At 40.5% G+C, this 27,349-nt stretch overlaps 1 protein-coding gene across 4 annotated transcripts; it reads left to right on the plus strand.

The window, feature by feature from the left end:
- Nucleotides 1–1,087: 1,087 nt before the first annotated feature.
- btk (Bruton agammaglobulinemia tyrosine kinase) lies at nt 1,088–26,332 on the plus strand. Of its 4 annotated transcripts, none has more exons than XM_080415732.1 (19): nt 1,088–1,185; nt 6,173–6,214; nt 7,918–8,079; nt 8,710–8,814; nt 10,473–10,554; nt 10,869–10,994; nt 11,311–11,375; nt 12,225–12,412; nt 16,140–16,202; nt 16,747–16,801; nt 17,322–17,401; nt 18,719–18,846; nt 18,980–19,051; nt 20,709–20,880; nt 21,597–21,816; nt 22,866–22,930; nt 23,685–23,803; nt 24,379–24,536; nt 25,724–26,332. In XM_080415732.1, exons 3-19 carry the CDS (start codon nt 7,939–7,941, stop codon nt 25,793–25,795), a joined length of 1,911 nt encoding a protein of 636 aa, XP_080271858.1. In that variant the 5' UTR covers nt 1,088–1,185; nt 6,173–6,214; nt 7,918–7,938; the 3' UTR covers nt 25,796–26,332. The 4 variants fall into 4 exon arrangements, with proteins under 4 accessions (XP_080271858.1, XP_080271860.1, XP_080271859.1 ...); XM_080415734.1 differs by having other exon boundaries at nt 1,114–1,185; nt 6,173–6,210; XM_080415733.1 differs by lacking the exon at nt 1,088–1,185 and adding an exon at nt 3,669–3,777.
- The last annotated feature ends 1,017 nt before the right edge of the window (nt 26,333–27,349 follow it).

Below are 27,349 nucleotides of genomic sequence, written 5' to 3' on the forward strand. Positions count from 1 at the left end.
CCTCAGCAGGGACCCCCACTACATATTATATAAAATTGTGTAGTTGCATATTACAACCTTTTCATACATTTCATGGATAGCTTCATAGACTTGTTTGACAGCACTATCATCGGTGTTGTGTCATTGGGTGCAAGACCCCTGTTGTAGATTGAATGTTTATGGGTTTCAAGATTAGGTTTCACCCAGTCTTCATCAATTTTGTTTCATCAACATTAATGAGCCATCTCAAGAAAACAAAGTGTGTCTAATATCAGTGAATTGAAAGTGTATTATGTGGATGCTTTGTTTTGTTATTTTCAGTGAAAGTGCATTAACCAAGAAAAAGTGTGACAGTCAACACCCAGGCAGTTTCACAGCAGCCTACTGCACTGTTAATGCAGAGACATCTTTTACTTATCACCAGTGGTGGACAGTAACTCAGTACATGTACTCAAGTACTGTACTTAAGTGCAAATATGAGGTATCTTTACTTTACTGGAGTATTTCCAATTTTCCATTCTTTTACTTCTGCTCCACTACATCTCAGAGACAAATATTGTACTTTTACTCCACTACAATTATTTGAAAACTTTAGTTACTAGTTACTTTGCAGATTTAGATTATTATTACAAAACATACATTACCACTTCAGCCCTATTTAAACTTTTGTATTTGAAAAAGAACGATCTACAAGCTCACAACGCGTCGCTTTGCGACGCGTTTTGAGCTTGTAGATCTGCCATTTTCAAAGGATTATTATACATTTGAAAACTTGTGAAATGGGACATTCTGCATAATGAGTACTTTTACTTGGTACTTTAAGTATATTTTGATGCCAATACTTTTGTACTTTTACTCAAGTCAATTTGAAATACCAGACTTTTACTTACGTATAAAGTATTTCTACATTATAGTATTGATACTTTTACTTAAGTAAAAAAACATGTGAGTACTTCTTCCACCACTGCTTATCACCAAAACTGTGCAAAGAGATGATATGAAAATTAGCAGGAAGCAAAAGGGGAAGCAAGTGGACTCAATTCCTCTCTATGGGTGGGGTTTAGGTTCTTGCAGTGCTAACGCACACTATATGGAAATTAAGATACAAAAGCAGAGGTCCATGCCAGTGCCTCAACCCTCAGCATCTGCAGTGAGTGCCAACTCATTGATCCATGTTTGACGTTCTCTGGTGTCCACGTACTACTAGTAAGTAATGAAGCTCTTGGTCAGTATAGGGTCTATAATGAAGAAAGGTCACGTAGCTTTTTCTTTTGGGGGTTAATGGTATAAGTCATTTGGAAGAAAACATTTGTTTTTACTTCAACATGGTTATATCCTTATGTTATTTGGTGCCATTCCCAAGTGAAAATCCGTCAGCGTGGAGAGAGTTTGTGAATGAATGCAGAATGTTTTGGGACACCTCTAGTCCTGTAGAAAATGTCAGTCAAATTAGGTAGGCATATGCCATATTGATACATGATCTACTAAGAGACAATCCTGTTATACTGTATTTGTGTCTTTCTGTTTCATTATCAGCATGGTGTGTTAGAATGTGTTATGCACCGATGAGGTGCAGTGAACTACACAATATCTAACGGTTGTTTATATGCATCTTGCTGTGGTTTAGTGGTAGTTTCATTTCCAAGTTAAGTACTTCTTTTTTTTAAGTATTAAACTGAAAACAACACGTCTTGCTTTAAAAGTGCTTAGTTAGCAGAGCTAGGGTTGGTGCATTTCCATCCAAAATTCTCATTCCAAATATAATACTCTTAGACAAAGCAGCTAGATAGTTGGTATATAGAACAAGCATACAGGAGAGAAGCTATAACAGAGAAAAGTCAAAAGCAAGCTACATGTACTTGATCTACACTTGACCATTTTGCATATTCTGATCACTGAATTTCTAAGAAAGCTTGGAATGTAGAATTGATACAGTATTTAATATGCATGTTTTACTATGTGATTAGAACACATACACATACCAGGCCTGTCAAACGATTACATTCAAGTGTAACGTTTTTGTTAAAGTAAGTGTTAAAAGGCTCTATATTCTGATAGTAATCCTTGCTTGTAGAGTGTTTGTTCAGTAGCAGGGGGGGGGGGTCGCCCTCCTCCTCTTTAGTAAAAATAAATTACATTTTCATGTTGGGATACCAATTTTATCCAATCAGAAGAGAGACCTCGTGGAGGATAAACAAGTGAAACTGGAATTGATTAAACAAACACAAAACTCAGCAGCCAAAATTGGAACTGGAGCACAATAAAATTGAAGCTGATAAACTATCTTTGCGGAGTTCTCTTTCCTGACTGGATAAAATTGGTGACCTGAAAATGTATGTTCTGTTTATTAAAGAGCTGGAGAGACGGCTTACTTAGACCAGCTTTCATTGCATGTTAAAATGTTCACACAGAGGGAAAACATTTGATAGCTCTCCAAAACAAGCAATGGGTGCTTGAGAGCCCAGAGAAATGTGTAGCATTATGGAATTGAGTAATTGCGCACACCATATTATTAATGATGACTGCAATCTCTCTCTCTCTCTCACTCACACACACACACACACACACACACACACACACACACACACACACACACACACACACACACACACACACACACACACACACACACACACACACACACACACACACACACACACACACACACACACACACACACACTCTCTCTTATCAGTCAGGAAACGTCCAAAGAGAGTATCTTGTGTGGTTCCTGTATACTTTTTATCAGAGAGTTTACTGTGTCATACGGTCACTACAATGAAACAAAATATGTCGTCTTCACACAGGGTATTGAGTCACTAGGAAGTCTTCTTGGGCAGTTGCAGGATCAATAATATGAAGTTTTCCTGGCAACATCTTTCCATGTGATTAAAGCAGCAACGCTAAGATAGTCTTTGGGGTAATGTTGCCAATTAGCTACAGTTGCACAAAAAAAAGCTTCCCTGTGTAACTGATATCCTTAAAGGCAGATGGAATGGCGGTTCTGATAAGTGACAGATCATGTTTGTTGTTGTGGAATGTTGCTGAATGATGTTGCCGCCATTCGATGCCAACGGTAGGAGAAATTGTTAATAATATGGCACAGTCCTTTCGCATTTTTATCTTCCCTTCATCAAGTTTTTGCATGCTGTTGCTGTTTGTTTGGTTGGTTGACAGTAACACTGTCAGGTTAAAGTGCTGCAGCGCCAGTTTCTTCCTTTTGTACTGCAGTGCAACACTGATGCAACTTCCCTATGAATGTGTCTGTCAGCCCCAATGACTCACAACAACCCTTTGAATAAAGAAAACAGCCCTTCTGCTGGCCATGATAAAAAAGAAGAATGGACACGGGTGATTATTTTATTGATAGCTGCATTTGCACCATCCAAGTTGGGTGTTGAGTGGCATTGAGAGAGAGAGAGAGACAAAAAGAGAATTTTGTGTCAATATCCATATAGGGCTTGATTGATTCTCTACCAAAGAAATAGCCTATCCACTATTAAGGGACAACCTCCATTTTTGGGGGAATGACCAACATTGGCATTTGCATGTGAAATAATGACACATCAAGACAACAGCAGTAGCCTATCTGTTGTCACTAGCTTGAGCAGCTAGTGTGAAGAAATGACACTCTCCTGGTGTTAGTGGGCAGTCACTTCTATCTCTTAGTGGTGTTACAGTTCGAATAGTAGAAGGAAGTGCAGCTCACAGGCTGAAAATAGGCTGAGCTGAGCTACAATTCTACAAACACAAAGAAGACAAAGAAAGAGACAATAACTGTTCAGCTTCATGACCAGGGTGAGTTTGAGGCTTGAGCAATTAATTGTTGTGTGCTACTATGTATTAGGATACTGTTTGTGATTTGTGAGGGGGCATTGTATCATTATTAGGTGACTCTATCCATTGGGTATAAGTTCAATCTTGGCTGCTGTAATTTTGGGGAGAAGTTGTAATTTTAGTGCAGGTTGCAGAGCTAAAATGTGTAGACTTCACTTAAAATACGAAATATTATTCATTACATGGTCCCCCCCCCCCCCCCTATGTTTCACTGAATGGTGAAAAACAAGACAGTGATATGCAGAATTAATTTCTATCATTATTTATGCTGTTTATGACGTTGGTGCTGCCAATGGGATATAGTCAATGTGATTCCACAGAGGGTTTGTTATCCCAATCCCTGAATAATTAACAGACATAAATATCCGCCTGTCAACTGCCTCCACTTCCGTCTATGCCTGGTATCAATAGAGACCTTGTCCTGGGGCTGGGAGCTGATAGGCTCGCTGCAACACACCTTACCAGCTACAGGTGCTGTTGGTACAATAATAACCCCGTCATGGTTGGAGGTCAATAGATATAAGCTGCTTCATTTGCCTACACAGTAAGATCCCGAGTGTTAGTTTAAAGGTAGGGTAGGTGATTTTCTTTGGTTAAAAGAAGTGTTAAGCTCTATATTCTGATAGTACTCGTTGCTTTTTGAGTGTTTGTTCAGTAACAGGAGTCTCCATGTCTCTCCAGCCCTTTAATAAACCGAAAATGCATTTTCAGCTGGGGATACCAGTTTTATCCAATCAGAACAGAGAACTCAGGATACAGATTAAGCAAGTGAAATTGGAAGTGATGACACAAATAAATGAGCAGACAAAATTGGAACTGGAACACTATAAAAATGAAGCTGATAAATGGGTACTCTCTCCTGATTGGCTGAAATGTTGTCACCAAACCTAGCATCTGCCTAATCCAACACACAAATTACAAACATCTGTGGACATATGCATATGCATGTATCTAAATAACATACAGTAGGTGGCCTGTGACTTTGGCCATTTTCCTTCCACACCTCCTGCATGGAGCGCGTGACCAGAGATTATATCGGTTCGAATCCAGCACACAACCCCAATGGTTTTGATAATGTTGTGAGTGTGGAAGTTAAATGGTGGATTTGTGGATAGAACTCTATATGAACAAACTTGTTATATCAACAAAACGCATCGCATTCTGTTTGTGTGACATGTATGATGCAAAGGTTTTGAAAGTGAAACTGGCCAAAGTCACTGGCCACCTATACTGTACATCTTGATAACAGAAGTAGCATCTGCCATAGGCCTATGTCGGTAAATAGGTAGTATTGATTCAAAGAAATAAGGAGTGCTAGGGGATGAGGTGGGGTTTGAAGATATGAGTTTTCAGACTGCGGCATAAGATAGGATAATTTTCTTTTGCCCCTCCCCGTGGTTCAAAATGGGAATTGGAACACTAAATAATTTAAGCTAGCTGATGAATAATCTTTGTGACGTTCTCTCTGCTGATAATAAAGTGCTGTACCAGAACAAACACTCTATAGCAATGATTACGACCAGAATATATACGTAGAGCTTTAACTGTTTACATTTTGAAGATGTATTGGATGCCTGCAACTATATAGTGTAGTAAGTAGCCTTGGAAACCAACGGTTCCCGAGCCATGTGGCCCATAAGGGCAGGAGCCTATCTCCTGTTTCTGTAGCGTGAGGTGACTTGATGTGCAAGAGGTACATCCCCCATGCAGCCATGATGTACAAGTACATCCCCTGGACATGACGCTGTATAGTACATTATAGTATAACAACTGTTATTAACAGCTTTTCCCTCCACCAGACATAACCAGATCTCTTCGTCGAAACTAGCTGATCCACAAGCTCACACGTGTCGCATTGCGACGCATTGTGAGCTTGTAGATCTGCTATGTTTGACGAATGTTCTCCTATTAAGAAAATTGGGATGCTAGGGTGGTCCAAAATTTGGTTCTTTGAGGAACCATTTCTGGTTTGATAAAGAAAAAGGTTCTCTAGAACCTTATCAGGAACATGAAGTAAATGACGAAATAAAAGGGTAGGTGATGGTTCTTTGTGGAACCACATACTATAGTCTTTTAAAGAACTTTAAGCATCATTATCTTTCTGTGTGCATAGAGATACAGAGGACCATGGGGGGGGGGGGGGGGGGGGCATAGATAAGATAATTGTGTCGTCACTCCAGGCTGGTAAGGCACATGTGGGGCCAGAAGATATGGCTGAAGGAAACAGATGTTCCAAGGGAGGAAACCCCCGGAAACAAAGGGGATATTGAGAAGAAAGGAGGGTTTATGCAAAACTACAGGTTAATCACATACACCTGATACCTGTTCACCTACATGTTGCTTTATCTATTTCCAGATCTACTTTCTCTCCTGTTGTAGCTGAATCTATGAAGTGTAGGTAAGTACGGACAACTGGCGACTGAACAAAAGTCCAAAAGTAAACCCCATACTGTATGACAAAACCAATAGTCACTGTCACAGGGCAATGTAATCCATTTATATTTTAACTACTTAAGCCCTATATACATTACTGTACGACAACTAAATAAATAACCTACAAGCTCTCAACACATCGCATAGTGTCACGTTGTGACCTCATGCTGATCTGCTATTTTGGCAAATTTTGAACATTGTAAATGTTTGTCAAACGACATGCCCAAAAAAAGGGATGCCAGGTCGAAAGCGGTTAAGACCGGGAACGCATCTCTGTCATTTTAGATTTATTTGGCTATTCAAAAATAGCAGATATACAAGTTTGTAGATCTGCTATTTTTGGAAAAATCATGAAAATATGAGCAAATCTTTGAATATATATTTTTTAAAGCGAACATTTGTTACTCAAATCTTTGCTTCTGGAGGGTCCCTGGAACAAAATATTTTACAAATGTTCGCTTTAAAAAAAAAAAAATTCAAATATTTGCCAAAAAAAAATCATGATTTAAAAAAAAATAGCAGATATACAAGCTCATGAGCTTGAGCTATGAGCTATAAGCTTGTAGATCTGCTATTTTTGAATAGCCAAATAAATCTTAAAATTATACAAATGATGCTTTCCCAGTCTGAAAGTGGTTAAGCTGCAGCATAGCATTGTGGTAAGAGAGTCACAGCTCTGAAAATTTTGCAAACTATACAGTTTGGGTGAAGCTGACACGATCAACTTCAGTGTGAATGGCCTGTCAAGTGCGGCTACAGTATGTCACAAAATAAACAAGCAAACAGTGACACTGTTAATTGACCATTTTCACAGTGGCCATTTTTCTCATACTCGGTGCTGGGAAACCTCATTGGGTTGGGGTTTCCTATACCCCCAAGTATGACATAAAAGCAAACTGGCTACCGTGTGAATATGGTAAATGGAATCTGCCTATTGTTATGGCTACTACAACTATCAATTATTTTCTTAGCGATTATGATATTGATCTTATCTTTTTCGATGAATCGAATATGCTTGAAGTGAGCAGAGAAATCTACTAACTGTATTAGACTAACTGTTGTAGCCCTATTGGACTTCACAGTCCATTTATACTATACTGTATGTAAACACATGTACTGTACATGTGTTTATAGCAGTGGTTCTCAACCAGTGGTCCGGGGACCACCAGTGGTCCTTGGGGGGGTACCCGGGGGTCCCCAGCAAAATGAGTTCACAATCATTTTAACCACTTATAAGCTTTGAAAAATAGCAGATATGCAAGCTCTTGTAGATCTGCTATTTTTGAAAAATCTTGAAAATGTGTGCATATCTTTGAATATATACTTTTTAAAGCGAGCGTTTTTAAATCAAATCTTTGCTTCTTGTGGTCCCTGTCACAAAACATTTTCAGATGGGGGTCCGTGGCCAAATGTATATCAATTTAGGGGTCCTTGGCATGAAAAAGGTTGAAAACCACTGGTTTATAGGATAAGATAAAGCTAGCAGTGTCTTGCACCAATCCAAGAGACACCATGCGAGTGACCGGTGCGCAGCAAACTATAAATCAGGCTTTGCATTTCATATCAGTATCACACACCATAAGCACTTTAATTGATTAAATCGATTAATTTGAATAACTGTTGCACCCCTATTTTTGATGAATTTTGATTCATTTCTCTTGATTCCAGGTAGAACTCTCTGATTGAATCATGTCAGAGAGTATATTGGAAGAACTCTTCATAAAACGATCGCAGCAGAAGAAGAAGACTTCCCCTTTGAACTACAAGGAGAGATGGTTTGTCCTGACGCAGGACAAACTCTCTTACTATGAATATGATCTCAATAAAGCGGTACGTGCATTGACCACATTGACACGACAGTACACATTGCTCTTACAGTATGTCATGCTCTGGGTGAGTGTTACCCCCAAGTAGCAGTGGTGGGAAAAGTAATTTTTTTTTTACTTAAGTAAAAGTATCAATACTGCATTGTAGAAGTTAAAGTTAAAGTCCGGTGCCAAAGCCAAAGTATTGGCATCAAAATATACAAAAGTAAAAGTACTCATTACGCAGAATGTCTCGTTTCACAAGTTATCAATACGTATAAAATGTATAAAAACCTTTTGAAAATAGCAGATCTACAAGCTCACAACGCGTCGCGAGATTTTAAGCAAACATTTGTAACTCAAATCTTTGCTTCTGGGGGTCCCTGGAAGAAAAATATTTCAGATGGGGGTCAAATACAAATACATATCATTTTGGGGGTCCTTGACATGAAAACGTTTGAGAACCACTGCCCCAGAGTATGATGAAAGAGCAAAATGTGTGTGAACTTGGTATTACTCGCTTTGCTTCAACTTACACTATACAGACATAAAATTCGGGCAATATTCAAAGAAGATTCCCTGCATTCATGAATACACTAAATGTATGCAGTCACTGACGGTCTGTCTGTCTCTCTCTCTCCTCTCTGTTAACCAGAAAAGGAAAAGCTTGAGGGGTTCTGTGGATCTAGAGAAGATTAAGTGTGTGGAGGCAGTCCAGCCAGAACCCAATTCACCCCCAGAGCGGTCTTGCGCATTCCAGGTAATAAAAAAACAAACAGCTAGCACTTATCCTTTACAACAATGGGTCTCAAAGTGGGGTCTGGGGACCCCCACGGGTCCTTGAGGGAGGTTCCAGTGGGTTCCCAGCAACATAATGTAGCATTAATTATCGGTTTAACCACTTTAACCCTATACATTCAGCCGTTTCAAAATCTTGGAACCTGTTGAGAAATTGGGAAAATGTCGACACAAATCTTGTCCCAAGTCGTAATATGTGAAGTTGGGAAACTTGTTTTAAATGTTTTTTTACTGGCGTATCATTCTATTACGGCTTGGGAGTGAGAACGCACGTCCACATTCCATTGTCAGTCCCGTCAGGCAGTATGACAATGAAAAGCGACGCAAAAGGGGGTACCTTCAGCATCAACTGTCTGATGCTTGGTCAAGATTCTCCAAGTGTCGCAAACAATACCTACAACTGCCAGGGAGTGAGAGTGTGTAGGCTAGATACAAGGGCCTCATCATGTCACTTCACTTACTGCAAGTCAGTCTCTCGGCAGTGAAATCAGGTATTTCCCTGCTCCTCTGTGGTCTAGTTTGCTTTCACTTCTCCCTCTTTTCTGGTGTTCAATTTGTGATAAAGCAATTGAAACGTTCAGCTTTTTACCACAAGGTTAATCTATAGCGTTGTAATGTTTATGGCCAGGCAGAACGTCGTCCAGGAATGGAGATTTTTTGTTTTCTGTCTGTGTCTGTGTGTCTGCGCATGAATCCAAAAGTATAATCTCTGAAACTACCAGCCAAATGTACTGTATCATGCAGGCTGCCAGTAGGTCAAGGAAGTCATTCCACCCCAAATGTTTCAAATCGACCTCATCGTGGCACTATACCAGCCCGCTTTACGTTTTGGCCTATACTGTAACTTGAATCGTATGTCATACAATCATAATGGATTACATTGCAACTCTGCATAATGGCAATGCCCATTTCCTAGAATCAACTAGATGTTTCTTAAAAACTGCTACACATCATCTCTGGAGTCATGTGATCACCGCCTTTCTTGCCTAAACACCTCTATACAGTAGTTTCACCACTATAGTTGCACCTTTTCAGAGCATTTCTAAATAAGCTTCCTCTTTGAGAGTATATGTCCCTCTCCCCGTTAAGCCTGATGCATCGTGAGCTTGTAGATCTGCTATTTTCGGTGTGAAACACACCATCGTACGATGGAGTATAAATTAAGTATGACTTGTCTACACTCTGTTGGAAGTGCAAGAAAAAACATGAGAAGGGTCCTTTCCGTTCCCCCGGCAGACAACAGAGCCCGGTGCTTCAATAGTTGCTATGATGAAAACCAGTACTAAGAAGTGAAACCAGCCCTCATAAACGTGGGACTTTCAATGACAGCTAACAGGTGCTTCTAAAACAGGTCATGATGCTTCACACTGTGGTTGGTGCACCAAAGTCTGGTTGGTGCCATAAACTAGTGGTTTTTAAACTTTGTGTCCCCAAGGCACAACAATGGGCAAGTTAAAAACTCAAGGCACTCATGTAGGCTATTCCTAGCTAAAATAGCAATTTTAGCAATGTACAAGCATTAATGAAATGATGTGAAAATAAATACACAATACCGTGTTGAAAGAAACAATTAGCTATCTGGTAAAGTGCTATGTTGGTTTCCTCATTGTCTGGCCATAGGTAATCTACGATGAAGGACCACTGTACGTCTTTGCAAAGAATGATGTCACGCGAGGCGAGTGGATAAAGAAGCTGAAGGAAAGTAAGTAACAAGTGTATCCATGGCTTAGCGTTTAGCCTCTTGCTAATCTCTGTAATATCCAGAATCACAGAATACATGGACACGCACAATGCATATACAATGCATAAACTAGGCACAGAATTGATGTGTGTAGCAGTGAGATTTGTAATATTATGCAAATTTCAATTCTTACATTTGCTTTAATACAACCATCTGTCACATACGGTGTGTGTGTGTGTGTGTGTGTGTGTGTGTGTGTGTGTGTGTGTGTGTGTGTGTGTGTGTGTGTGTGTGTGTGTGTGTGTGTGTATGTGTGTGTCTCTCTATGTGTGTAGAGGTGCGCTTCAACAAGGATCTGGTACAGAAGTACCATCCTTGTTTCTGGGCGGATGGGATGTGGCAGTGCTGTCAACAGGAGGTCAAAGAAGCTGTGGGCTGCAAGGTGTTAGAGAAGAATGGAGGTCAGTGATTGGAGAGAGGGTGCCTTGCTCATTAAAGACAGTGGTGGAAAAAGTACTCGAATGTTTTAGTAAAAGTATCAATACTGCAATGTAGAAGTACTCTGTTACAAGTAAAAGCCTGAAATTCAAAATTGACTTGAGTAAAAGTACAAAAGTATTGCTATCAAAATGTACTCAAATAATTGTAGTGGAGTAAAAGTACAATATTTGCCTTTGAGATGTAGTGGAGTAAAAGTAAAAGTATAGACAATTGGAACTACAATAAGTTCAACAATCACCACGCTATAGCATCATCATGGCTTTCTCCTATCTGCAGGCTTCTCGTCCAAATCATCTCGGCGACGGACATCCAGGAAACCGCTTCCTCCGACGCCCGAGGAGGTACTTGAGCCTGCATTGTACTTTGTCTAAATAGCTGACCTTACAGCAAGGGTTCCAAAACCTTTCAGGCTGCGACCCCACAAAAGAATGATATTTGAACAGAGGACCCCCCACCCTGACAAGCACTTGGAATTGTAGGAATTACATTACATAAATATTGTGAAAATAGACTAGAAGCTCACTTGTGAGCTTGCAGATCAGCAATTTTCTCACAATGTTTGCCTCTTTCTTACTTAATATTTGACAATTTGGCCAATGTGGTATTAAAAAGGTCTTTAAAGTCATTAAATTGTAACTTTAGAAATGTGCAGATTCTCTACATACACTTATACTGTATGTTGGTTTGTTTACTGTTGATTCAGAAATTAAGCTAAACTGGGGGTTAGGCCTACAACACACACTGGCCTACAACACACAGCGCATCACATCCGCAACGTCTTGTGTGCTTATAGATCTGCTTTTTATGGGCGCCCGACAGTGTTGCCAGATTCGGTGAGAGAAACAAGCAACCAGGTCTAGGAAAACCAGCCCAAAAGAAGCAACTATGGGCCACATGAGCGCTTTAACATATACATCAGCTATTTGAAAATATCCGATGAAAATAGCCGATGAAAATAGCCGATGAAAATAGCCGATCTACAAGCTCACAACGCGTCGCGATGCGACGCGTTGTGAGCTTGTAGATCGGCTATTTTCAAATAAAATCTTGCGGGAAATTATAATAAGCAGATTTGGCAACCCTGGCGCCCGACTCTGTCGTACGACGGGCCATAAAGTAGCCTTTACTCGTGGACAATTATCTGCAGAGTACAAACCTTTTTTTTTGTAACATGCGTCATGCTGTTTCAGGAGAAGCCTGGCAGGCCACTACCTCCTCAGCCTCCAGAGGAGCCTGCAGACAAGGTGGGCATGACAGTCATAGCCGAGTATGGATATACACCCGTAAGCGACCAGGACCTGGAACTGAGGAAGGATGAGGAGTACACCATCCTGGAGATGACAGACCCCAACTGGTGGAGGGCCAGAGACAAACATGGGTAAGATGCATGCGAGGAAAGGGAAGCATCATGATGTACAGCCAGAGTTCGATTTGTAAAAATACAGATTGGGGGGGGGACATTGTATTAACCCCTTAAACCCTATATAACACACTTATTCGTAGGACAAAGCTCACATTGTGATGAGTTGTGAGCTTGTAGATCAGCTATTATAATTATTGTTACGACCCAGTCTAGGGGTCACTAGGTGCAACAAAACTGGACTCCCTCATTATCAGTCCCCAAACAGCCAGTCCACACAGGTTTAAAATCCCAAAAGTCAAGGATTTACTGTATATTATACTTACGATAAAAACAGGTGAGCATGGGTGGGACCATAAACTCCAAAATACAAAACAAAAATCCTATTCGTGTCCAACATAAAATAAACCAAAAATACATGTATAAATAAAACATCACATGTATGCACCTGGGACGTATCATCAGTGTTGTAGCCTGGGGTCATGGGATGTTTCGGGTCTCGCAACAACATACACCCTCGCCCAGGTGACCCAGCCGGCATTGATCAAGCCCCGACTTACGTCCCAGTAGCTACCCACGGTCAGTCCTATAGGGAAAGACAGGGCCACTCAGTCCGCTTCTCCGGAACTACTCTGCCGGGACTCTGGGAGGCTCTGGCACGTGGAGGGACTATCACTATAGGCTCTGTGGGTGGCCTCCTGGCCAGGCTCCTCCTTCGTCTCACCAGGTCCAGGACCTGAGCACTGCACCAGATCCGCTGCACCGCCCCGATCCAAACATTTCCTTCTGGCGTGATGGTTCCTTGGGCCGTGGTGGTACTGCAGGCACCACTTGCGGCTTGCTTGAATGACCCTCCTAAAGGCCTCACCGTGGATTTGTTGGGCTTCTTCCTCACGGAAGACACTATCTTACCTAATATAAACTATAACAAAAACAGAACAAACTAGTATTAAACAAAAAGACATCATCCAACCCTACACTCAGTCCCAAATGACATTATCCAGAACTTTAACCCAAACACAGTGCTGGTGTTGGGAGGCTGGTCTGGTCAGGAGAAAGACATGTTGACCACTGGCGTTTGGCAACTTTATAGTCCAGTCCATAACCACAGGAGCCAATCGCCAGCCTGATTCCACCTACACTCCCACACAATCAGTCGCCACTGATCTAGTGGCGTAGCCAGAACGCAGGCATAGGCTGGGCTGGTTTTTAGCGTTTTTTGATACTTTTTTTGCTGGTTTGTGACGGATTTCGGATACCTATACTGTATATACACTGTTATCAAAATGGCTGAATATGATATAAAAAAAAAAAAAAAGATATATATTATTATTTTTTGGGTGGGCAGAAAAAAACTAATAGGTGGGCCCAGGCCTACCTATGCCCACCCGTGGCTACGCCCCTGCACTGATCACCAGCTGGTATACTCAATCAGTCACTCATCATCACCGCTCAATCATAGTCTTGTGTAGCCAGACAACTATTCCACAATCTCTGAATCTCCGAAAGCCGAGAAAAAAAGAAAAAAAATAATAATTTTGTATTTAATCTTTTTCATTTTCCCAAAAACATTACAAAAATAAATGAAAAAAGTTATCGAAAAAACACGGCCCCCTCGCGTATTAGGAGGGCAGGGTGAGTCACCAGAACCAAGGACGGGTGTTTTTGATGAATCTAACAGGTTAAAAATGGAGTTATGATGGGTTTGTATAGGAAGGGGGCGTGTCTGATAAAATGAATATCAAATATCTAAATACTGAATCAAGCAACTTAAAAACGGTCTGGGGGTTCACAAAAGCCTGAGTAGACGATAAAATGACCAAAAGTTTTTTTGAAAGTGAAATATCCCTTTAAGTAAAGAATTTGAGTACTTTTTTCCACCACCGGTTTTTAGTCATGGCTTGCAGTTCCCGCCTGATGTTGTGAGGGAGTTCTGACTGCTCCACACCATACTGAATAACTGCTAGCTTGCACAGTGTCTTCAGTGTTGGACTTAAATCTAAGATGTAAAGAGCATCAGAGAGTTGGTCGTCTACTTTGTATCCTCCAAAGAGGATGATACGATCTCCCACCATGCAACAGCACATACTATACCTCTGAGAAGGGCCGTTTCCCTTGAGTTCAACCTCCTTCCAGGAGAAGGTCTCTGAATTGAATTTCCACAGATGATTTAAGAACTGGTTCCTGTTGTAGCCACCGTGTATGTACAGCTCTCCATTGTAGGCAAAGGCTGAATGACCACAGCGTGGTTCTGGGAGATGCTGTGCAGAAGGCATGCCCAGCCAGCTATTGGTCTCTGTGTCAAACACGTTGATGTTGTTGTAGAAGACCTCTCCCTGGCCCCCCCAGCCCCCAACTACAAACATCTTTGTCCCGATGATGGTGGCAGAGTGTCCTGATAAAACAGGCGGTGGAGTGCCTCTGGTGTTAATCAATGTCCAGACCATTGTGGTGGTGTCCAACTTGTAGATGTCATCAGTGTATCCATTCAGCTGGGTGAATCCTCCAGAGACATACATGACCTTCTCCAAGACACAGGCTGAGTGGTAGCACCTCGCCTCTGGAACGGTTCCAGAAACCCTGGGCTTCAACCATCTGTGAGTGTCGACATCGAATGCATAAAGCACGTCGCAGTAAGGAGTCCCTCCCCACATGTAGATATCTTCTATCAGCACAGCTGTGTGAAACCGACGCCTGGAGGGAACCTCAGGGGGGCGTTCTCCTCTTCCGGACGTCACCGGAGGCAGCTTCATCCAGAGTAAAGACCCCGTGTTGAAGATGTGCACTTGAATCTGATCGCTGTTCTCTTCCCCTACAAAGCAGTACACCTTGTGTCTTACTGCGACAGTAGCATGGTCTTTCTTTGGTCCTCCTCTCAGACGTACCGTCCAACGCAACATTACACACACCTGCACCACCGTCAAACAGTGTCACAAACAACAATTATTACCCGGTGACAATTGATAAAAAATGGTTGCTGTCACGCTAAATGCTGCTAAATGATTCTTTGTTCATTTGACAACTACTTTTCATGGCTGTGATCACAGTGTGATGTCATTGCATTATGACATCATTATGTAGAATAAGTGAGTTGGCAACAACTAGCCTGGAATCCAGACTGATTGCTACGTCCGCCAGCTGCCCGCGGCTTCTGATTGGTCTGTTGGGGGGGGGGGGACATTATCCAGGACTTTAACCCAAACACAGTGCTGGTGTTTGGAGGCTGATCTGGTCAGGAGAAAGACATGTTAACCACTGACGTCAGGCAACTTTATAGTCCAGTCCATAACCACCTACACTCCCACTCCCACACAATCAGTCGCCACTGATCATCATCACAACTGAGGGGGGGGGGGGGGGGGGTATGAAAACACAGGCATGGATTCTGCTCCCCAGCCCTCGGATGGGATCCCTTATCTCGGCTATATTGAAAATGAGGGCCTGCCCCTCAACTGTACTCCGAGCTGAAACAAAGGTTATGATGATGATCCCCACAGCAAATTCAATTCTGTGTATGTGTGTGCATACAAAAATGACATACACTGTACTTCAAAAATGAAAGCAAAACTTGCCACAATAGACTGTGGTGTGTTCACAGTTCACAGTTCGTCTGCCTGTTATGAAGAAAAGGAGCTAGGAGATTGCTTATGCGGTTTTCACACTATTTTATCAGACAGGGTTTGTATAGGAAGGGGCGTGTCTGATAAAATGTTTGTTTTTGAATATGTCATGTACTCTCTTGCAGGGAAGAGGGGTATATACCTAGCAATTACGTTGTGAAGGCTGGACATGGACTAGAAAGATTTGAGTGAGTATGACATGTAGACTTATATTATATTTTTTATATATTATTATATCCACTGATAACTGTGGTAGCATTAGGTAATGGATTTTTTTTTTGGCCCCTGCGGCAAATTTCTTACAAGAAATGCCCATCATAAATGCAACATGAAATGAACCCCAAACTGGAATAGCATATTGAAGGGCCTCAATAGAGTGCACCTCCAAATGCGCTTTCACTTCTGCCAATAGCGGGCGCCACAAATGTGTGACATTGCACTGTATGTCGTAGAAATGCTATTTCCCCCAGCAGGTTGATCAGCTCCTGCCAGCTGCAACCCATGACTTACACAGCCCTGGCTAGGCAACCCATCCTGACAGAGATTTGCACTCACAGTGTGCCTCTTTCAAGTGTATTAGCTCAAATGATTTTCTTTGTCTTATCATTACCGTGTAAAGCTTCCTGAGAACCAAACAGAGAATTGTAATAAATTGTTGGATCCTGTATGGATCACTGGTATACTCTCTGAAAAATAAATATAACCCCCCCCCTCTCTCTCTCTCTCTCACAGCTGGTATTGTAAGAACATGAACCGCAGCCAGGCAGAAAACCTGCTGAGGACAGAGGTGAACTTTCAATGATACATCAAACCAGTGCTTGAGAACATTTGCAATTTAGTATAGGGCTGCAACTATTGATTATTGTCTTAGCGATTATTCTATGGATACATTTTTCGATTAATCGAATAATCCTGAAGTGTGTTTTCATATGAATTAACACAGAGAAATTCAAAAAGAAAAAAGTATAATCGTCTGATTAAGCCCTATTTTAGCAGCACGCATCGCTACGCGTGAGCTTGCAGATCAACGCTTTACACCATTTTTTAACGTTTTGAACTAAAACAAAATCTGACATTTCAAATTGTCGCCCCAAAAAAAAAAAAAAATATATATATATATATATATATATATATATATATATATATATATATATATATATATATATATATATATATATATTTTATAATCGATTAAATCAATTAGATCGATTAACTGTTGCACCCCTACTACTTAGTACATTTTTACCATAAAGAACACATGATACACAACATTAGGCTTGATCCTGGCTGGTTTCCCATTCTTATAGAACAAAGATGGAGGCTTCTTGGTGCGGGATTCAAGCAAGGCCGGGAAGTACACCGTCTCCGTGTTCACCAAGGGCGGCGGGTGAGTAATTTCAGTCATGGTATAAACACTGCATGCCTCACCACCAGTGGTGGAAAAAGTACTCATTTGTTTTACTTGAGTAAAAGTATCAATACTGCAATGTAGAAAAACTCTCTGTTACAAGTAAAAGTCCGGACCTCAAAATGTACTTGAGTAAACGTATAAAAAGTATTGGCATCAAAATGTACTTAAAGTACCAAAAGTGTAAATCTTTTGAAAATAGCAGATCTACAAGCTCACAATGTGGCGCATTGTGAGCTTGTAGATCTGCTATTTTCGAATGGCCAAAATGTATATATAGGGCTGAAGTGGTTAATGTATGTTTTGTAATAATACTCAAAATCTACAAAGTAACTAAAGTTTTCAAATAATTGCAGTGCAGTAAAAGTACAATATTTAGTATTGGAAAATTGGAAATACTCAAGTAAAGTACAAATACCTCAAAAATGTACTTGAGTAAATGTACTTAGTTACTTTACACCACTGCTCACCACCATTAATTTACACTGTGTCCACAAGCTATCCGCTCATGCGTGAACACGACCAAAAGAAGAACTGAACTGTTGAATGAAAGAGGAAACTGTAGCCGGCAGAGGAAGAGAGATGTAAATGTCCTTCATGCAAAACTGGGATTAATCTATGTATAGTGGCTTTCAACAGCATGGGTGTAAAGAGTAGGCTATTGTAGATAAGATTGAAGACTTTTTCTACCCGTCTTCTGCATGGCTGTTCCATCCATAACAACACAACAGTACTGTTGAAAACATCAGTGGTGGAAAAAGTACTCAAATATTTTACTTAAGTAAAAGTATCAATATTGCAATGTAGAAGTACTCTATTACAAGTAAAAGTCCGGAATTAAAAATGTACTTGAGTAAAAGTACAAAAGTATTGGTATCAAAATGTACTTAAAGTACCAAAAGTAAATGTACTAAAATGTTTGAAAATAGCAGATCTACAACGCGTCGCATCGCAACGCGACGTGTTGTGAGCTTGTAGATCGATTGTATAAAATAGGGCTAAAGTGGTTAATGTATGTTTTATAATATAATAATTGATAATTGCAAAGTAACTACTAGTAACTAAAGTTTTCAAATAATTGTTGTGGAGTAAAAGTACAATATGTGCCTTTGAGATGTAGTGGAGTAGAGGTAAAAGTACTGAAAATTGGAAATACTACAGTCAAGTGAAAATACCTCAAAATTGTACTTGAGTACATGTACTTAGTTACTTTACACCACTGTGAAAACATATATCACTTTAGTCTATCATTATGCAAGTTAACTTCTTGTCTTCTTTTTATATTTCTTCCCACAGGGAAAGCTCTGGAACCAGCAGACATTACAACATCTGTACCACTCAGCAAGGCCAATTCTACCTGGCCGAGAAGCATTATTTCAGCAGCATTCCGGAACTTATAAATTACCACCAGCACAACGCAGCAGGTTTATAACAGCGGATCATTTATGATGGATCTCTCTCTCTCACAAATCAGCCTTTAGCTATGCAAACATTTAAGTGTTGTTTGTCATCATCGTGGCGTTAAATAAATAACTTGGCTCTTCTTCCACGCTGTAGGTATGGTCAGCAGGCTGAAGTACATGGTGTCAAACCGAGCGCAGCCTCCGTCTACCGCAGGGCTTGGCTATGGTAAGAGTTTGTCTTTATATGTCGACTCCAGTGGTGGAAAAAGTACTCGAATGTTTTACTTAAGTAAAACTATCAATACTGCAAATGTAGAAGTACTCTGTTACAAGTAAAAGTCCGGAATTCAAAATTGACTTGAGTAAAAGTACAAAAGTATTGGTATCAAAGTACCAAAATTAAAAGTACTAAAATGGTTGAAAATAGCAGATCTACAAGCTCACAACGCGTCGCGATGCGACGCGTTGTGAGCTTGTAGATCGGCTATTTTCAAATAGCCTAGGTATAAAATAGGGCTAGAGTGGCTAATGTATGTTTTATGATGTAATAATTTGCAAACTAAAGTAACAAGTAAAGTTTTCAAATAATTGTAGTGGAGTAAAAGTACAACATTTGCCTCTGAGATGTAGTGGAGTAGCAGTAAAAGTATAGACAATTGGAAGTACTCCAGTAAAGTAAAAGTACCTCAAAATTGTACTTAAGTAAAGCGCTTGAGTAAATGTACTTAGTTACTTTACACCACCGGTCGACTCCGCAACTTCAACAATATGCATGGTCTTAAAGCTCAGTCAACATCAACTATACATGTTATACAACTGTAACTTCTATTACCACATGAACCATAAACAGTAGAGTCCCTATTCTGGGGGACGAACGTTTGGCGGAAATAGGCGATCTACATGCTCATGACACGTCGCAACGCAATGTGAGCTTGTAGATTGGCTAGATTTGGGTGTAGAGGGAAAAAGGGAGGCCCTTGGGTCTCTGGCCAGTTAAGACCTGGAACGCATCTGTGTCACTTTAGATTTCTTTGGCTATTCAAAAATAGCAGATATACAAGCTCATAGCGCGGCACCGAGTGCCGCGCTATGAGCTTGTAGATCTGCTATTTTTGAAAAATCTTTAAACATTTTTTTTTTATAAAAAAAAAAAAAAAATGTTAGGATTTGGAAAACATTATTAAGAATCGCCTCAGGTCTTAATGGGTTAATACATTTTACTGTCAGGCAGAAACCTCTTATCTGCATATTTTACCTTTTTGTAAATTAACACCCTACTTGATCATACTACAGCGTCACACAAAAGCATCAAAAGTAGCAGATCTACAAGCTCCAGACGCGTTTTGAGCTTGTAGATCTGCTACTTTTGCTAATTTGGAATTTGAATCCTGAGAAGAACCAGTTTTGGACACATGAGGTTTCCACCCGACAGAGACAATATAATATCTCTGTTAATACGCTGTGTGTGTGTGTGTGTGCGTGTGTGTGTGTGTGTGTGTGTGTGTGTGTGTGTGTGTGTGTGTGTGTGTGTGTGTGTGTGTGTGTGTGTGTGTGTGTGTGTGTGTGTGTGTGTGTGTGTGTGTGTGTGTGTGTGCGTGCGTGCGTGCGTGCGTGCGTGCGTGCGTGCGTGCGTGCGTGCGTGCGTGCGTGCGTGCGTGCGTGCGTGCGTGCGTGCGTGCGTGCGTGCGTGCGTGTGTTAGGATCTTAGGAAACAGGGCAGCTTATCTTTCACAGTCAAACATTTTGTTTGTGGTCAATGTAAATTTTCACCAGAGGCTATGAATATAGACAAAGCCATTTCCCCTTCCCTCCCATCTTTGATATGGATGTACTGAATGAATATACATATATGACCTCTCCTTCCTTATTCCCTCCTACTCCAGGCGTGTGGGAGATTGAACCGCGACACCTCACCTTCATCAAGGAGCTGGGCAACGGGCAGTTCGGGGTGGTGAAGTACGGGAAGTGGCAGGGCCAGCATGACGTGGCCATTAAGATGATTAAAGAAGGCTCCATGTCGGAGGACGATTTCATAGAAGAGGCCAAAATCATGATGTAAGAAAACGTACATTTACACAGTGGTGGAAAAAGTAAAAAAAATGTTTTACTTAAGTAAAAGTATCAATACTGCAATGTAGAAGTACTCTGTTACAATTAAAAGTCTGGAATTCTAAATGCACTTGAGTAAACTTGTACTGTAGCAAAAGTGAAAGTACTCATTATGCAGAATGTCCATTTCAAGTTTTCAAATGTATAAAAATCTTTTGAAAATAGCCAATCTACAAGCTCACAATGCGTCGCCTCACGACGCATTGTGAGCTTGTAGATTGGCTATTTTCAAATGGCCGAAATGTACATCGGGCTGAAGTGGGTAATGTTTTGTAATAATAATCAAAATCGACAAAAAGTAACTAAAGTTTTCAAATAATTGTAGTGGAGTAAAAGTACAATATTTGCCTCTGAGATGTAGTGGAGTAGAAGCGGATGGGGGGCCATTGTCATCTCATATGCTGCTGATGGGGGGCCATTGTCATCTCACATGCTGCTGATGGGGGGCCATTGTCATCTCATATGCTGCTGATCTTCAGTACAACTTTTAACATAATCAAGGGAATGCTTTCTCTCCGTTAGGACATTTGACTGTTCACAACGCGTCACAGTCTCCATGGGGTGACTAATCGATAGGGGGAAAAAAAAGTCATTTTGGGGGTGAACTATCCCTTTAACTGTGTAACTCTCCCCATCTCTTCTTCTCTCGGTTCGGAAATCAGGAAGCTTCGTCACGAGAACTTGGTCCAGCTCTACGGCGTCTGCACCAAACAGAGGCCCATCTACATCGTGACGGAGTTCCTCTGCAACGGCTGCCTGCTGACCTACCTGAAGGAGGGCGTGAAGCAGCACCCCACCTCCATCCAGCTGCTGGAGATGTGCAAGGACGTCACCGAGGGCATGGCCTACCTGGAGTCCCAGCAGTACATCCACAGGGACCTGGTGAGAGAGAGACGGATGGAAAGACCACGTCCTCTAGACACAGCATGAGTCTGGAAGGTTTCATGTACAATTTAGGCATTTAGCAGACGCTTTTAATCCATTAAGACCTGGAACGCATCTGTGTCACCTTTTGATTTGAGCTAAAAAGCATTATTTTATACTTTGGCTATTCAAAAATAGCAGATATACAAGCTCGTAGCGCGGCACCGAGTGCCGCGCTACGAGCTTGTAGATCTGCTATTTTTGAAAAATCGTGAAAATGTCTGCAAATCTTTGAATATATATTGTTTTAAAGCAAACATTTTTTTACTCAAATCTTTGCTTCTGGGGGTCCCTGGAAAATATTTTGAGCTGGAGTCGGCGGCCAAATACGTATAATTCTGGGGGTCCTTGACATGAAAAAGTTTGAGAACCACTGATATAGCAACATAGGTTTTTCAGAAAACTGTTAGGATTTAGAAGACATTTTGTAGAATCGGAACCATTAAGACCTGAGGCAGATTCTATAAAATGCCTTCTAAAAAACACTTTCAAGATATGTTCAAAAAGGTTTTTGAGAACCACTGTTCTGAACCACTGTTCTAAACCACTGTTCTAAACCACTGTTCTAAACCACTATTCTAAAGCCTATTCAAGAGTTTTCTGAAAAAACATATGTTGCTATATACAGTATATTATAGCTCAAATCTAAAATTACACAAGTGGTTAAAGCTGCAATCTGGAAATTATTTTGTTGAATAAACATTATTTTAACCAAACTGTGCGGTGGAGTATAGTGTATGTTAATAAAATATAACTAGCACGTCTGCACTGGTTGGAGATGGTCTCTCCCTACACTTCCATTGAGCTATTTAGAACCTGGCCTGAAGCTCATACTGTATGTTAATGTCCGCCCTAGCTGAGCGAGCGGGGATGCCTTCTTCTCCCATGAGGAAGACATCCCGGGTAGGACATAAAATGAACACGCCAGAATGTACAGTGCATATAGGCAAGATGTTCAGAAATGGCATACAAATCAAGAACATTGTTGTTGTTTCTTTCATCCTCAGGCTGCCAGAAACTGTTTAGTAGACGCCAATGGTACCATCAAAGTGACTGACTTTGGACTTTCAAGGTAAAATGGCAAATTATTTGTCCCTAAATATTCTTATTTTTATTGTTATGTACTGTATCTTGTGAAATAAAGTATACGTAAAAGTAAATGCTATGTTCTATAGTTTTAATCAAGATCATAGCAGACCTGGCGACGACAGCAGCAACAGATTTATTTGAAGACAGAAAGGCAATAAAACACACACACATTTTACAGCACATTATAATCGATAATCGCAGAAAAAGAGGAAGAAAAGAGTTTACATGTGTGTGTGTGTGTGTGTGTGTGTGTGTGTGTGTGTGTGTGTGTGTGTGTGTGTGTGTGTGTGTGTGTGTGTGTGTGTGTGTGTGTGTGTGTGTGTGTGTGTGTGTGTGTGTGTGGAGGGAGATAAAAATGTAAAAGGACACATTGTAAAACACTGACTGACTAATCCAACAGCTTTCTACATGGATTAAAGTTCTCAGTCGCCACGACCGATTTCAGTCATTTGGATTCCATATGAAGCCAGCATCTTCCATAAAACCCTAATGGTCTCTGGTGTTTCATAAAAGCTCTGTCTGTGATGTATTCACCTGGTTGGCAGTATGTGGAACAGCAGGAACAGCATTAGAAAAACATTTTAAAAAAATCATATTGTGTTAATTGTTTAGGAAACGGCGCTAGTGTGTGTGGAGGCTCCTTTCACACTGTTTCACAAATCACACATTGGGACTAGGCCATACAAAGTGATTTTATTTTTGCTTTAATCCCTATGTTTCTAACACTGTGGTTTCAGGTACGTCCTTGATGATGAATACACAAGCTCAGCAGGTTCTAAATTTCCTATTCGCTGGTCCCCTCCAGAGGTCCTGCTCTACTGTAAATTCAGCAGCAAGTCAGACGTCTGGGCATATGGTGAGCAATGGCGTAATGCACACATTGATTGCATAGGTTCTCAAAGTGGCCCTCCAATTGCCCTCCTGTCAGGAGGGTAATTGGAAAGGACAAGAAAATGAAAAACAGAACAAGAAAAGACCAGAACAAATAAATATATATATACCTTAAATGCCTTATGATGCCTATGCCTTAAAGGCATAGTGGTACCTACTGTAGCTATGGTCCATAGCCTTAGAAGGAGTTCTCCTTAAGGCAAAATGTTAAATATTTAGCCAGAAGGAAAACATTATTTAGTTACTCTGGTGCGCCCTGTACAGATCCGGTCAATGGAATTTTTCTATTGACAAGAGAAAGAGAAAGAGTATTCTCACACGAGAAGAGTTCCTCTTCCCAAAGTAGTTACACATCCTGAATCCTGTACGTGTGTGTGTGTGTGTGTGTGTGTGTGTGTGTGTGTGTGTGTGTGTGTGTGTGTGTGTGTGTGTGTGTGTGTGTGTGTGTGTGTGTGTGTGTGTGTGTGTGTGTGTGTGTGTGTGTGTGTGTCAACACTAGTGTATATTGTATTCATATGGCATTACCTGCTGTTTTCTCAGGGGTTCTAATGTGGGAGGTGTACACCATGGGGAGCCTTCCCTATCAACGGCTGAACAACACAGAGATAGCGGACCAGGTGCCTCGAGGGCTGCGCCTCTACCGTCCCCAGCTGGCCAACGAGAGGGTCTACAGCATCATGAATAGATGTTGGACTGATGTGAGTGTGACCTGTGTCCATTGTTTAATTTAGAGGGTGTAGGTTGCAGGAAGGTGGAAGAAGTACTCAGATGTTTTACTTAAAGGGATTCTAGGCAACTTCAGAGATCAAAAAAAGAAAAAAACTGTTGTCAAACACCGCCCCTCCACTCCCCCCCCTCCTCATCGGCAGTTTGTTTCCCCGACCACCAGGGGGTGACGCAGGGGGGACTTCTGAACGGGCCATGCCGAAAATAGGTTGCTTTATTCGGATACAATGCGTGTCACTGCCCGCCCCTGCCGGTTCTCTGAATAAAAAAAAAAAATAGTCTAACTAAATTCTATCCAAACGCTATCTTAAAAGTAAATTCCGTGCCTCAAAAAAGAAGTTTGAGAGCGTTTTAAAGTTTTAAAACCGAAAGTAAAAACACTGCAGAGAAAACAATGGCTGCCGTTCCATTTTTGTCGGCTGCACTCGGTTCCATTCGGTTTCACTCGAACTCGCCACACGGACGTGCACATGCGTGCGTTTCATTTATGTCCCGGATACCCGGATGTCAAAACATAAATAGTAGGGAAAATACGGATTTCAGAAAGAGGACTGTGTTTCAATGCAGGAAAACACCCCAGCATCATTATATAGTGGCTGATAGAGGGGGGAAAATGCAAAGAATATATATATACATATTTTTAAATTAAGGCTTAAAGTTACCTAGAATCCCTTTAAGTAAAAGTAGCAATACCACAATGTAAAAATACTCTGTTAGGGCATGGCCACACCGCACCTTTATTTTACCTATGGGGCGGAATCTGCCAATGCTTTGTCAATGCAAATGCGTGCTGTGCAAGACCACGAAACCACACATTTGCATTGACAAAGCATTGACAGATTCCGCACCATAGGTAAAATAAAAGTGCGGTGTGACCGTGCCCTTACAAGTAAAAGGCCTGTGTTCAAAATGTTACTTGAGTAAAAGTACAAAAGTATTGTCATCAAAATGTACTATCAAAAGTAAAATAGCAGATCTACAAGCTCACAACGTGTCGCATCGCGACGCGTTGTGAGCTTGTAGATCGGCTATTTTCAAATAGCCTAGGTATAAAATAGGACTAAAGTGGTTAATGTGGGGTGTCCCCAGGTGTCAAATCAATTTCCAAGCTCTTCTTTTTAATGTTCTTTCTTTCTTTCTTTCTTTCTTTCTTTCTCAGAAACCAGAGGAGAGACCCACATTTCAGGAGCTGGTAGTGATTGTTCAAGACTTGCTGTATGAGCTGCAGTAGATCTTATACCACACAGACACCGCTATACCTGTCATGTCATTCCCACAAAGCATGTAGCCCTGCATATCCTAGTGGAAGTGTGAAGCCCATTATGGCAGTTTAATCACATTCACTCTCAGAAGGGAGCTTTATGCTGGGCTGAACATGGGACTGTACACCTCCTATATACTGTATACTCTGATCCTCTGTAATGTGAACATATGGACTGTACTGTATGAATTGAATGTTATCTGTTGTAACTCTTGAGTTAGTATCTATTACTTACAATATCCTCATTCAGCCTGAGTTCAATATGAGATCAGCAATTAATTATATATATTTGTTTGAATTTTAAATGTATTCTGTTTTATGTTAAGAATATTATCTCTAGTCTTGAATAATTGTAGAAAACATCTGAGCATTGTTCTGAGCAGCACACAAATCCCTGACTGTACCAGTACCCCCCCCCCCTCTCCACCCCAGCCCTGGGCTCTCTGTAATATGCAAAACCTGTAAAAATTTCTGATTTTTCTAAAGTAAAATTACAATACAATATTATTATTTTTATTTGTATTTTTATTTTTATTTTCATCATTATTATTATTATTGTTATTATTATCAAGAAAACACATTCTACAAAGTAAGATATCATACATTTTACATACTGTATTAGCCAAAATATATAAATAAAAGATTATAAATAATTATTGACTATATAACAAACAAAGACAGCAATTTAACATTATGTGGGATAGGCAGGTAGATCACCAAATAATTGTTTATAATGATGTAATGTAGATTACATCTTATTGTGCACATGTTTAAACTGTAGGCTATACTTCAACAGTGACTGACTGCATTAAAATGACAAAATGCAGAAAATAAAGAAAAGGGGGAAAAAAAGCTTTTTAAAAACGAGGATGGAAACTATAGCCAGTGGTGGAAGAAGCACTCTTTTTTTTTTACTTAAGTAAAAGTATAAATACTATAATGTAGAAGTACTCTGTTTAAGTAAAAGTCTGGTATTCCAAATGTACTTGAGTAAAAGTACAAAAGTATTGGCATCAAAAATATACTTAAAGTACCAAAAGTAAAAGTACTCATTATGCATGAAATGTCCCATTACACAAGTGTATAAAAATCTTTTGAAAATAGCAGATCTACAAGCTCAAAACGACGCATTGTGAGCTTGTAGATCGGCTATTTTCAAATGGCCAAAGTTTAAATGCGTGTGAGATGCCGTCGTGCTTCTTGATTGGTCGAGCCTCTTTCCTGTTTCACCTGTTACACCGACATTAGTAACCTAGAGAATACTGTGCTCAGTGTGTTCGACTTGGACGTGAAAAGATGTGTCTGAGTAACTTGTGAGGTTGTTACTTTCAGGCCAATGGCATTTTGACAGAGAGTAACAAAGCTTTTCGACGAGAAATGATTAACATTATGTTATATTATATCTTATATATTACTTGCAGCATGCAGTGCATAGAAACACTCAGTGGTGGAAAGTAACTAAGTACATTTACTAAGTACTGTACTTAAGTAAAATGTTGAGGTATTTTTTACTTTACTGGAGTA

Source organism: Gymnoscopelus braueri, assembly GCF_963280865.1.
Source record: "Gymnoscopelus braueri genome assembly, chromosome: 20".
In the NCBI taxonomy this organism is placed as follows: Eukaryota; Metazoa; Chordata; class Actinopteri; order Myctophiformes; family Myctophidae; genus Gymnoscopelus; species Gymnoscopelus braueri.